General features: G+C 47.9%; 2 protein-coding genes across 5 annotated transcripts in view; one reads left to right on the forward strand and one right to left on the reverse strand.

The window, feature by feature from the left end:
• NPTX1 (neuronal pentraxin 1) overlaps positions 1–13,104 on the reverse strand; it is a 193,396-nt gene that overhangs the window by 127,016 nt on the left and 53,276 nt on the right. The gene's annotated exons all lie outside the window — the stretch shown is intronic.
• The window catches only part of RPTOR (regulatory associated protein of MTOR complex 1), a 152,158-nt gene that overhangs the window by 107,030 nt on the left and 32,024 nt on the right, over positions 1–13,104 (forward strand). For 2 of the 4 annotated variants that reach the window (XM_054847001.1, XM_054847002.1), the window contains exons 21-24: positions 5,212–5,330; positions 5,688–5,756; positions 10,613–10,716; positions 11,685–11,868. In XM_054847001.1, coding sequence (XP_054702976.1) covers positions 5,212–5,330; positions 5,688–5,756; positions 10,613–10,716; positions 11,685–11,868 — 476 coding nt within the window. The remainder of the gene's footprint in view (positions 1–5,211; positions 5,331–5,687; positions 5,757–10,612; positions 10,717–11,684; positions 11,869–13,104) is intronic. The other 2 variants (XM_054847004.1, XM_054847003.1) reach the window with 1 other exon arrangement.

Genomic DNA, 13,104 nt, shown 5'->3' on the forward strand with positions numbered 1-13,104 from the left:
ATTTCTACTGAGGAATCACCATCTTCCAGCCTGCGCTCTCCTGCTCCCCAAGGAAAGAGTTTTCAAAATGCCATCGGCTCCAGCCACCCTCAGGAGTGCTGTGGCTGCTGAGCAGCCAGCCTGGGCTCAGATTAACCCCTTTCTTTAAAGTTCTAGTGTGCAATAAAACACTGCTATATGGCTAGCAAGAGTGGGGTAATGCGGAGAGGAGTCCGGCCGGGTGATAGGCTTGCCTTGACTGAAGAAATGTTTTGCTCTCTTTTGGAAGAAATAACGGTGATTTGGCTCTGCAGTAATGACTCTGCCAAATATTGGAGAGAGGCAGAGCAGTAAAAAGGATGGTTTGGGCACATGGGTAGAATCAAACCAAAGCAGAACTCTAGTCTGCAATAATAGGAGTAGAAATTTTCAACCAGAGTTTAATTCTGTGTTCCGTACTCTGCATTCCCTAGCTTGATTCACTGATGTTCAGGGCTTTCTCTTCCTCTTGCGATTGCAGGAACACGGTGCTAGAGGGATTATTCTGGATCAGTCCGTCCGCTTCACTGACATTGCGGCATCCTACGATGCACTTCTTCCCATAAACTTGAGGAAAACCTCTCCATTCCTTCTTGTGCCGTTTTACAAAGAGCTTCTTCGCGAACTATAGGCCACGTGCCCCCGTGTAGTGCCCCCCCAAACGCAACGTGTGCTTTTAGTCCAGGTGTGCTGTTTCCTGGCAGACGCTTCCTTGGCCAGCCAGTCCTGTTCCCAGAAGAGACGTTCATCTCTGGCCCAAGTTTCCAAGCTGGCAAGAGGCGGTTTTTGGTTAGTCAACAAAGACATCAGCTTGGATGGGAAGCTAAGCCTTGCTGCTTTTTCCATACAACTAGTCATTAATCTTGGTGTCCTGGAAATGTTTAGTTTAGTTTTAAGATAGGAAAAGGGAAGGAATTAAGATGGTGGGTTTGCGTTCCTTGAGGCTGATTATTCATATTCAGGCTGCATGATTAAAGTCTTTGTCCTAAAGAGACCATCGCTGGAAAGATTATATTAAGGAATGATCAAAGAAGGAAGAAAATAAATCTCGGAGCAATGAAATGCTGGGGAATAGTTCTTTTTTTTTTCCAGCAGGAGAGGCTGGGGGCACAAAACTATTTGCCATGTCACAGGCTCCGTTCTGAAGAGCTACCTCGAGGTGGCACTGGCAGCAGGACGTTACTGCAGTGAGGGTGAGGAAAGCGAGAGGTGTAGGTGGACAGTGAGCCGTAGGAAATGGGAGCGAGCGTTGCGACAGGTAGAGCCTCCTTCTCTATCGCTAGGCAATACGTTTAAATGCAGAGTCATAATGAGAAGTAACTGGTCAACCAGCAGTTTTTATAAATACTCACTTGCATTGTAGTGAAATACAGGGATCTGAGTGGGTTCTGGAAATGGAAGCTTGATGTAGAGGTTTCCTGTCAGTTCATGCTGTGCACCCAACATGACGGAAGCGAGATGGAGGAGCCTAACGCGGTGGCCAGGGACAATACCGCGTGGCTAAGTAAGCCAGGAACCATTGTGGTATTGCTGGGGCCATGGGGAAACCAGGACGGGGAGGGAAGCGCCAGTGTGTGATGGCTGGGAACGGAGGAACACGGTTCGTTTTCTGGGCTTTATTTCTGCCCTCTGACGTGCCGTTATTTGCCCTGGCCTTGTTCATGTTCTCCACGGAAAAGATAAGGAGATGTGGCACAGGCTGGTCGTGGTCGGCCGCTCTCATGTTGGCCATGAGAGCCCTGGTCCAGAGGAAGCGCTTGCTCTGAGGGGAGCATACTTCTTCCTAGTGAGCTGCTTCTGGTTTCTGCCATTTGAATCGTCAGGGGCTGGAGTGTGCGGGAACGGCTGCACGGCCCCGTGCAAAGGGACCAGCTTGCAGACTGTCAGGTCCGCGCAGGGAACGGTGATTTGCCGTTCCTCTAGGGAACAGGCTGCCGTCCACGTTTGTCAGAGTTCAGAGAACGATCGGCGTTTCAGATGTTCTCTTCATCCGAGTAGCTCTCGCAGGACCTTCTGTGTCACTCGTGGGAAGAGGAGAGACTCGGGGGATACACGTTCGCAAAGCGGGTGGGATTAGTGTTGATGGGACGCAGACACCGAGTTCAGTCTGAACTATTTTGGCTGGATGTTTCGCTGCGTGCCAGCCCAAGACTTGCCTTTCCCTGCCGGCACAGGGATGCGCAGGCACAGGAGCGTGCAGCCGCGCCGCTCCAGCTACCCATCAGGTTCTGCTCCCGTGTGGGGTGGGGACTGGGCTGCACCTTCTGGAGATCCAGGCTTAAAATCGCTGCAGGGGTTTTTACAGGGGATTAGAAAGAAACCCTGGCAAAGCCTGGCAAAACAAAAAGAATAAATACAAACGTTAGCATTCATTTTTGCATCTGGCGTGGTTCTGCCCTTCGTGTGCTCAGTGACCTGACGGCAGGACCTCAGCCACATCCCTTCCCCAGGGCGGTTGCATGATGCTGGCTGTTAAATTGAGCTAAGAGTTATGCATATGCAAAGAAAATCAAAGTCGTCAGTAAAGGCAGGCAATTTATTTTTGACATTCTTAGCGGAGAGGAATCATTTTGTAAACGTAAATCTATACTGCAAGGTCCATTTAACTGACTTTGAATCAGTCTGACTAATTACAGAGCTGTCTGCTTAGATTAACACCCCGTCCCCCTTGCTTGGCTCTTTGTTTGCATCTCATGGATATTTTTTGCATTTTAGTCCATTACATGAAATCAAGCAGCTGTTCCTCCTGTCACCTCTGCTGCCTTCCATTATCCCACTGACTCTGTGCTCAGGTTTTTACAAGGAGCTATGTCAGATGTGTCGCCCGATTGAATCGGTGCAGTGAACAGCACCGAGCTGGGCGGGGGAGGGTGGCAGAAGAAAGGACCGGTCCTTGAGCACCAGCTCTGAGCCTGAGACACCTTTGTAGAAATTCCCTCTGTTCTTTTCAAAGGCTGCCGAGTGAATGAGGAATTGCACTGGCGCAGTTGTTTTTTAAATTTGTTTTTTTCATGACGCTTAGATGCATTAAAAATGTCGGGTTTTTTTCTTTGTGACTGCGTCATGAATGAGGTGGTTACCAGAGATGCTGGAAAAACTGATGGGTACCCTCGCGCTCTCCCTTTCTCTCCCTTTCCTTTTACTGTCTTTCAAGGGCTTCAAAAGAAATCAAGCCGATCAGATTTCCCATCGGTCCTTACGTAACTTCTGTACGGGACCAAATGTAGGAGGAAGGGCTCTGAGCAGACCTCAGATGACATCAGATGACATCACCTGGCTAGCTGCTTCCGTGGCTGGGGCTTTTTCTGCCTCCCACAGCTTGTAGCACCTTGTCTCTCTCCCTCTCTTGCTCCTTCTCCTTCCCCCTCCCCTGTGTTTTTCCCTGGTGATAGAAGCTTCTAGGATGAAGGTGGCAATTGCAAAAATAAAACGAAACGGTCAGAAGCCCAGAGAAGACAGACAAGCGTTGTGTCACCATCCTTTACGGTTGGGAGGCCTGACCCTCTTCCAAGCAGACTCACTTTATTGTGCATTGACACTTCCTGTATTTAAACACGGATACGAGAGCTTCTGAAAAAGACAACTTTTGCCTATTATGGCCAAAGCCAAAACCTGAACCTGAATCTGCTCAACTTGAGCACGCCGTACTCGGGCGTTCCTTCATTTCATACGCTTTGGGCTCGATCCTCAGCTGGCAAAACCCAAATATGACAGATCGGCACCCTTTGGCCCTGCTGTACCTTGGCAGTTGTTACTGCTTTCTCGGATTATCAGCTGCTTCATTTTTCCTGGGTGGATTCAACGTTGTTGTCTCTTTGGCTGGGAAGGGTTGGGACTGGCTATAGGAGGCTGATGTATAGGCAGCCCCCAGCAAATGGGCAGCACTGTCAGAAATATTTGTGAGGTTTCTGCGTGAAACTCTGCAAGCAGATGCCACTTGGAAAATCCTTTGGCTGTCAGCTAAGTAAGAGACCCTTTTCTTTGCTGGCCAGACGAGAGGATGGAGTTAGGTTATTGCCTTTAATTTTGCAGAATGCTTTGTCACGTGCTGCGGATTTTTTCTGGCAGAAGGAAGATTCCCTTGGCTGTGCAGCGTGCGTATTCCTGAAGCTTAATTACCGTGCGCTGTTGCCTTCCTCAGCCAAAGTCCAAAACTGGACTGTCCAGGTCTATTTTCTGTTGGTTTGCGTCGGGTTTAGTAGCTTTTCAAGGTGAGAAGCTGCTTGCTGGCCAAGGAACCCTGTCTTCCGAACGTACCACTTTATATATAGATGCCTCCAGAAGCACAAAAGGAAATGCAGTAACAGCTTGGTCTGTCATTTACCATTGATTGTGACTCATCCCAAATCCCTATTTTAGGTCCTTTTTTTGTTAGCGCAACCACTTTAACACTGTCCAAGTGGCTCAACTCCCAAACAACAGTGTTACAACTATTAGGCGTTGTGAGGGTTAGAAGAAAGAATAACAAATTAAAGATTCTCCTAAAAGCAGCAAAATAAAATGTTCACAAAATTTTGTCAGTTGTTGCAAATGCTTATTAATTTGATTTATACTTTGAATCTGTCATTCCCTTCTGCTGAAATACCAAATGGCAGATATCCTCATTAAATAACAAATTGGCAATTGAGGAATTGATACAAATGTCAATAGGAGAGACTGAGTTAGACTTACTGCTTCGCAAAGGTACAGGTCCTAAAGCTTCATCTTTAACATTTAGACGTTTAGTAAACTTGTAGAATATATAAACCCCTGAACATTCAAGCTGAGTATTAGTGCTAAAAACAACAATAAAAATAACCATAAAAATATAAGCCAGTAACTGTGGGTTTATACCGTTTTAGTATTTTAGCTCAGGAAATGCGAAGGCATTATCCCTTTGGCCTTTTCCGATTATTTGCTTCAGGAGCCTAGAAAACTAGCAGTTTGACCGAAGCTTATTTGGGTAGTCTTTAATTTATTTTGCTTTCTCCCACTGTCATTTTACAAGCCCTTGCAGAGTTCACAAAGACAGACAAAATGGAGACAAAATGCCCACGTAGGGTGTTTTTGAGCTTTTCTCTTGATGTTTTCTTAGATGTCATTGTGATGATTGGACTTCTAATGAATTTTCTCACATAAGATCAAAGAGTTTGAATTGATGGATTGTCATGTGCTGTGGGGCTCTATTTTTTCTTTGTTTTTTTATTATTTTAGGTGTGAGTTTCAACAGTGTTTATACCCAAATTTGGAGAGTTCTCCTTCACCTAGCTGCCGACCCCTATCCTGATGTCTCCGACTTGGCTATGAAAGTTCTCAATAGCATTGCCTACAAGGTATGCCTTTCTGCGTTCGTGTGTGTCTCCAAGGCTTTTGTTAATTTTTTTCACGCTTAGGCAAAGCATAGGTAGACTGAACTGAGTAGGTCCGTTGGAGGGCTCTGGTGAGTGGTCCTAGTTCAGTCTGGTTGTGTTGCAGAAAGAGCTTTTAATGTTTCAAGATGATAAATGTTCATATGAACTCTTGATCAGGTAAAATACATAAATGGGGGAGGGCCTGGGATTGTTTTAGGATGTAAATTAGGTACGGAGCTTAGACAGTAGGTCTTGTTTAGAAGTCTACTTATGTAGATCGGTCCCTGGGAGAAACCTTAAATATACTTCATTAAATTATCCGTTTGCAAACCGATTTAGATTATGCAAGTGGGACTGGCCTGCAGACTGAAGCCTCAACGGCTCTCCAATCCAGGTGAACTAGTACATGTGAGTCAGCATGCAGACACCCCTGCCACTACTCACCTCTCCAACCCAGGCCTAATCCGCCTAAACCACCATCCTCATCACATTTCATCCTCCAAGGGTGACAAGATGTCCCTGGAGGCTGCCATCACTGCTGGTTCAGAATCGCCAGCCTGGGGAGCCGTAGAAGCACCCTCACCTTCCACCTGAAACAAAGCACCAGGCCACCCCAGAACATCTTCTCACCAACTGCCTTCCCCCCTCTCGCCCCGGTCGGTGGTGTCCCAAAGCTCTCCGAACGCCGTCCTTCCCACGTGCTTTCTAGCTGCTCTAGCATCAAGACCATGAGCCATTGCAATGCAAGATGACGTCTCTTACTGACGATTTCCAGTAGACTTAGGCTTCTAAGCTAAAGCTGCAGTAAGAGATGCCAGCATTGTGCGCTACCATCTTAATGCCTTAGAGATTTCTTGCTTTTAAATCTGATTTGCTGTTGAGAAAAAAAAAAACCTAGCTACTTATTTGAACTCTTGTCTCTGCTTTAAGTGTACGTGTCAGTCAGTGGTAAAGTCTGGCTTTTGGGATAGAGAATTATTTTGGCAGTGAGGGCAATGAGGTCGGCCCTTCCCCGATGATTCAGGTTACAGCAAATGGCTGTCAGGCTGGAGGTGCCAAACCAAGGTGACCAGGAAAGTGTGAAGGTGAAAGATTTCCCTCTCTCTGCTCTAGATGCACCAAAGTGGTTCAGTTTTGTGTTTTGGAAGGCTCTTTGCAAGGTGAAATATTTCTTCTACTGTGGGATTAAAAGGGATATAGAGAGGAACCAGGTCCGCTTTTCTGGTCTTAAAAATTTTTGCAGGACTTAGTCCCTGGCTAGTGGGAAGAGATGTATAAATCTCGAGAAAGATGCTCTGTGCCCTGCAGTGTCTTCACCAGCGCTGCTACGGGGCTGCTTAGCCAGCAGGACTTTTGGTCGTTATGTCGTGATATCCGTAGCGAATGTTGGGGTTGGTTTGGTAAATCCTGTGTTGATTCTGACAAGTTTGGACCTGAACGTCTGGGTGCTGAATGGAGTCCAAGAGCTGAAGCAGATGGGAACCGTGCATCCCGTGCTCTGCTTCTCGGACAGCTCTGTGCCTGGCTTTCTAAGGCAACGGCTTTTCAAATGGTTTTGCAAAATAATAAAAGAAGCATTCCTGTTTAGAAAGATTTTAATCTGGGGATGCTTCAGTCAACAAAACTTACTTGTTCTTTTTTGCCTTAGCCGTAAGATCCATAAGGAAAGTTTTTAAATGTGCAATTTGTCCAGCAGGTTGGGCAGCTGCCTGTATCGTGGGCTAACTGCTGGGCACTTTGTGGTACTGCAGGCTTTGCTTTTGCCAGCGCCACCTGGCTTAGGTGGCTTCTAAAAGCCTTTTTTTATTGAAAAAAAAAAAAAAAATCTATTAACAGCCCACCAAAATGGCAGTTAAGGTTTCAGATCCTGGGTTATGATCTGGCCTTTATTCATTCCGGTACGGACAAAGCTCCTGCTGTGAGCTGTGCTGCCAGGATTGCCAGCCTGAACTCCGTGTCTCTGCTGGGGTGAGCTCAGACAGATTATAGGAGTTGTCTGATGTGTAATGCAAATCAGTAACAATTAAATTTTTGCTAACTGTATCCTGAGATCTTTCCTTGGTGCTAACGGAGCTTTGTTGGACAGAAAAGGGAGCAGCCTGGACGCTGGTCCTCCCGAGTACAGCCTGTGCAAACAATGCGTTTTCCATTTTGTTGTTTGAATTTTATCCTTGAATACAAACAAAAGTTTATTTTCTTAAATAAAAATACTGCTTCAGGTGAGGTAAAGCACTTGAATATTCTAGGGTTTTAATCCTTCTGTTCTAATTAAAACAAAATTCAGGGAACGAGAGGCTTCATTTTGGAACTTGGACAGCTGAAGTTTTCTTGTATTAACGCAGCCGAACAAACCACTGCGACCTGTACGACGGTGCCTGTTACTGTCGGGCTGCTTAGCTGAGACACCCGAGCAAATTAGCCATGGGCTTCTGCTGCTGCACGGTATCGGTTAACTGCATCTTCGGTTTGGGTGAACTCAATATTTAGCCTCAAAATGTTGCCAAGCTCTGTGCTTCAAATCTTTATGATTTTTGAAGGTCTTTTGTACCAGGCTGTGTTAGTCGTGTAACTCGGTTGCCCTGACGGCCCAGCGCTTTGAGAGCAGTGTGCAGGAGAGCTTGGGAGGGGTAAATGATGCTGCGCTTCTCAGTGCCCTGCAGGAAAACGTGGGGCCAGTGCTGGGAGTTTTGTGACTGTGCACAAGTTCCGATTATAAGTCTGCATTTGTGAATTTAAAGCAGAATTTTTGTTTTCAAATGAGACTGATCCTATTCAGGTTTTTTAACAGAGCCATGAGTATAGATCTTTATCTACAGAACTCCAGTGGTCTTTAAATAGGGTGATGTCTTTCTGAGCAGCCGGTGAGTAGGTTGCACAGCCGTGCGTGCTTCCTGGATGTGAAATATGCCGTTTTATTTCACGGGCTGATTAGACATCGCTAGTTCTCACACAGATTGTGGCTGTGTTGTGATTTATATTTATGATGCAGATTGGAATGGTACAACTCTTGTTCCCAGCCCCATCTTGTAAAAAAAATCCAAAACACGCTTTTTGCCTGCACCAAACCAAACAGAAAGGACCAATAAGCAATGCTGGCCTTGTAAGAGGTTTTGAAATCACAATTAAAGAAGGAAAGTTTGCTTCCTCCCAGGTTCCTTCATCCAGCTGTTTTTAATGGAAGGCTTGAGGCTGAATTATCCCGGGAATTATTCCTCCACAACATCACTCCTTGGTACAGGCTTTTCTGTGCATGAGCAAGTCATTCTGACAGGGTGCTCTTTTTTTGCTTTTTTAAACCTAGAGTCAATTTGCAAAATCCTGAATTACCATCTCCCCTCCTGAAAAGAGATGATTTGACTGGCAGAGGAGCAAATCCCCAGGAAACGGGGAGCTGCTGCCTCCAGCAAAATCCTGTCGTACGGCTGAACTGCGGCCCTCATGCTGCTCACCGCTTTCAGAAAAGAAATTGCTTTTTTATTTTTTCCAGGAAAAGGAAGGCAGTGTGCCACGCTCTTCTCTCTGTGTACCCCCTCAGCAAATTATCGTTAGCTGACCTTGTCCCTCTGCTGTGAAACAAGGTGACCCGACCCATTCCGGGTGACAGACACCTGACTGCAAGAATCAAACCCGAGCCTTCTGTGACTAATTAAAATTAGTTATGAACCATAATATGTCACTAGTTGCTAAATTGTTTCTGCTTTCTTCCATTCTCACGGTGTGATGGTCTCCCCCAGCCCGGTAACCTGCTCACCGGAGACCCCGCGGCATTCCTGAGGGATGGAGAGATGAGTGGCCTTCGGCACCTCTCCACCCCCACAGGAAAAGGAGAGTAACCCCTAAATGAGCCCATCTCGAGGGGCAGCCAGCCTCGCCGGAGGTCGCGGCATCCCGGCCGTAGCAATCTGGCGCTTGCTGTGGTGTAGGTGTGCTGGGCGGTGACGGCCGCCACCGCTCCGACCCCTTGAAGCGAAGGAAATGATGGTCGGGGGGCCCGAACCCTGTCGGAGCGGGGGAGCTGAGGGCCTCGCGGCGCCGATCGAGGAGCGAGAAGTGGAGGCGTCTCAGAAGGGCTTTGGGCTCCTGCGAGGGGAGGGCAGGCCGTCTCCCAGGCACAAGCACCTCCCGTTTCTCTCTGCAGCAGACACGTGTGAGTGCACAGACGGGTACTGATGGTCGTTGGTTCCGCCATGTAAAGGCGTTATCTTATAAAAGGCTCGTTAGCTGTCTGGGCTCCAGAGGACCATGCATACAGCTCTTGCTTTTTGTGTGCTCCGTGTTTCAGTAGCTGCTGGTCTTTCCTTGCTCAGCTGGGTACCAGCCCCCGTGTCGTCACCCGAGAACCCGCTCGGCTCCTGTGCTGGGAGATGCGGAATTTCGTAGTGTTTGAAGAGATGATGAAAGTTATCTTGCCTGTGGGACAGCCGTATTTGTCCCTCCAGGCTTTCTATGCCAGTCTGGGGCTTCCTTTGAAAGTTATTTCAATATGCAAGACATTTCAAACATCTCGCAGAAGGTGGGTAGTGTGGAAGAGGAGGAGGGGAGTCCATAAGCAGTGGAGGACTGCTCCCTTTCTAAAGGGGAGGCTTGTCTGCATGGTGTGGCTGTGTTTTGTAGAGCTCAGAGCAACCCAACCGTGTAAATCCCCTGCCTTCCTCGGAAGAGTGGATGTGGTGCTTCTGGAAAGGGCGTCCTCTAACGAATGCCGGAAAAGCTCGGCTCTCGTTAGGGCAGATGGAGCGGAAACAGGAGGCAGTTTCAGGCAGCTACCGGATTTACGAGGAGAGTTCTGACTCGAACGTGAAGTCGGGGTCAGAGTAGGTGCTCGAGCACGATGAGTTACGGTTGTGAGACGTGCAGTCCTCCCTGGGGTGGGAGGGAAACCTGGCTGCTGAAGGGGAACCCCGGGGCTGTCTGCCTGCCCGGTGGCAGCTTGTTTCTGAGCGCTGGTACGGGTCGTGGGCTGCAGCCGGTCTAGGGAAAAGGCTTACGTGTTAGTCAAAGCCATTCCCTGTAAGGAAGAGACGGGTACTTTCTGGTAAGTGTTTTCTGACTAAAAAAGTAGTAAAATCATCTTATGTGTTGGGAACCGCACAGGGGCTTTTTTCCTATACATTTTTAAACACCCACGCGCACACTGATGGAGAGCTTAACTTCATTTAACCCCAGGTGTGCAATTGTATCAGACACTAAACAACCGCGGATGGTGTTTTGCAGTCTGGGCTGTTCAGGACTCTGCTGTGTTGTTTTTTTTTTTCTTTCTCTAGGCAACAGTAAATGCTCGCCCGCAGCGCATCCTCGACACGTCCTCGCTGACGCAGTCCGCCCCTGCCAGCCCCACCAACAAGGGCATGCACATCCACCAAGTGGGGTAAGCACCACCGTCGCTTTGCGGCACTTCTGCCGTGGCGGGTTCGGGTGCTCCCTGCCAGGCACCGCTCCAGCAGCCGTCCCAGGTAACAGGGAACACGCCGAGGCCTCGGCAGCTTCTCGCTTTAGCGCCGGTGAGGTGTTCGGAAACAAAGGCTCTGGGAAAAGGTGGGGAGTTTCTTCCTGTTTTTTTTTTTTTTTTTTAGGACAAAGAATAACAAGCTGCACTAATTAGCTAAAGATGAATTGGAAGGGAGAGCTAACTGTCGCTGATTTTACTGATGCACTCTGGCCTGACCTGCGTGGCATCCAAATTTCCCTTTGGAGTCTGATCTGTATTTTCTGCGCTTTGAGCTGACAAAAGCCAGGGTTATGTGATGATCAGCAGGCCATGCCTAAACTGCAGGGAAATTGAGATAATGGTACAGGCAAATCTAGGATTTGAAAAAGTGATTATTTCCCAAAACCTCCTCTCCAGGAGAGAACACCACGCTTTAGATCTCACAGCCCCATAATCAGTGTGCACCAGTGAGAGTCACGGTTGAAACGAAGGACCCAGGACTGCACTGCGATTTTATTTTTTTTTTCAATGCTTTCTGATAGTATAATGTAACTGCGCAATACCATAAATCTCCGTTTACCTGTAAATTAAAATGCTTTTCTGTGGGCTCCCCACTGAAATACAAAGCCTAGTCAGTGAGCCTTAGGCCAGACGTGACCTGTGGGCGTGTGACCGTTGGAGGTTCCCAAAACGCGAATTTTCCTACCCTCAGTCTGGAGCTGGCACAGTCAAGGTTCACTTTTGGGGGTTTGTCTTTTGGAGGGGATGAGGGTTGTGTTCTTTCGTTCTGTTTTTGTAGAGGAAGCAGGCACTGAAGGATAAATCTTGCAAGAAAGAAAGAAAGAGACAGTAACATAATTCACACACGTTAGGATACCTAAATCCTTTCCCTCTTTTTCACTCTTCAGAGGGTCACCTCCAACCACTAGTACAAGCAGCTCCAGCCTGACGAATGACGTGACAAAGCAGCCAGTCAGTCGGGACATCGCATCTGTAAGACCTGCCAATGTTGGCAACATGGGGGTGCAGTACACCCCCCACTCCCACCAGTTCCCCAGGACGAGAAAAATGTTTGACAAAGGGCCAGAGCAGGTAAAGAGACTTTCCTTTCAGATCTGACCTGCTCCGCTGGGTTTTGTTACACATTCCATTCTTCGTGGTTTATTTCTCCATATCTCTTGTTTGCTTCTAGCTGCTGTTAGCTCCAGATTGACTTCCTCTAACCAGGAAAATAAAAATTGATTAAATTTTTTTTCTTCAGGATAAATTTTGGTTTATGGCTTTTGACACAGCATTATTCACTTCTGCTCCCAAGAAGTGTTTAATCAGAGTTGATTGTTTATTCTTTTATAAACATTTGTCTGCCTGAGTGATAATGCAGAGTCAGATCCCTGACCCTCAAATGCTTTTTCTCCGACCTCAGCAAAGCAGAGACCGAGGAGGAAGGAGGGGAGATTCCTCTTCCTTTAACATCCGAACTGGCATTCCCCTCGGGAGGCTGATAGGTGCTGCTCTGACGCGCTCCCCGCTTGGCAGCCCCTCTTCGCTGTGCAGGAGGGAGGGCGTGAGCCCAGAGCGTTGCTGGGAAGACCAAAGCTCAGAGCTGATGGCTCAAGAGTTGGGAGGACCTGGGGAGACCCAGCAGCGCAAGCGAAGCCAACGAGGGTTTTGCATACGTTTTAGCATTGCAAAGACAGTCACCAGGTACCAGGCGCTTTTCCATTTACAGAAGCCTGAGGGACTGATGTGGTGCCAAGTAGAGCAATCAGATTTTTGTGTGCGCAAAGAGTTCTGAATGTCACCTTCAGATGAGTCATGTGGGATGAATGTGGGTGAGTCCAAGCAGGTCGGACATGCTCGTGGCCATCAGGTGAAGGTAGAGGCTGTACTTACCGACAGTCAGGGCTCCTCAGGGTTCTGCCTTCTGGCAATAGTTTGGTGTCCACCTCTCCCTCTGCTTCAGCACGTTTCCAGGGTTTTCTGGAGCTGGCTCTGTGGGCGAGAGGACGGTGAGAAGGCAGAGGATTTGCTCTGCTGCCTGCACTAATGCACGGAGCCTGATGGGGAGGACACTGACCCTCCCTTTCTCCCCCTGGTACCATGAAAAGGAAGGATTCTGCCATCTGAAGGAGTGAGGTGTGTGCATCGCAGTCTGCAGGACGAACGGACAGCACAGCTTTTGGGTGTTCTGACTACTGGGAAGTAACTGCTCTTCACTTAAATTGGCATTTCTGCCTTTCTTTCCTGAGGGATCTCACAGAACCTTCCGGAGGTGGAGAGTCAGTTCTTCTGTGTGATAACAAAAAACCCCCTGTTGAAGCCTTAGCA

This window comes from Grus americana, chromosome 18 (genome assembly GCF_028858705.1).
Source record: "Grus americana isolate bGruAme1 chromosome 18, bGruAme1.mat, whole genome shotgun sequence".
NCBI lineage: Eukaryota > Metazoa > Chordata > Aves > Gruiformes > Gruidae > Grus > Grus americana.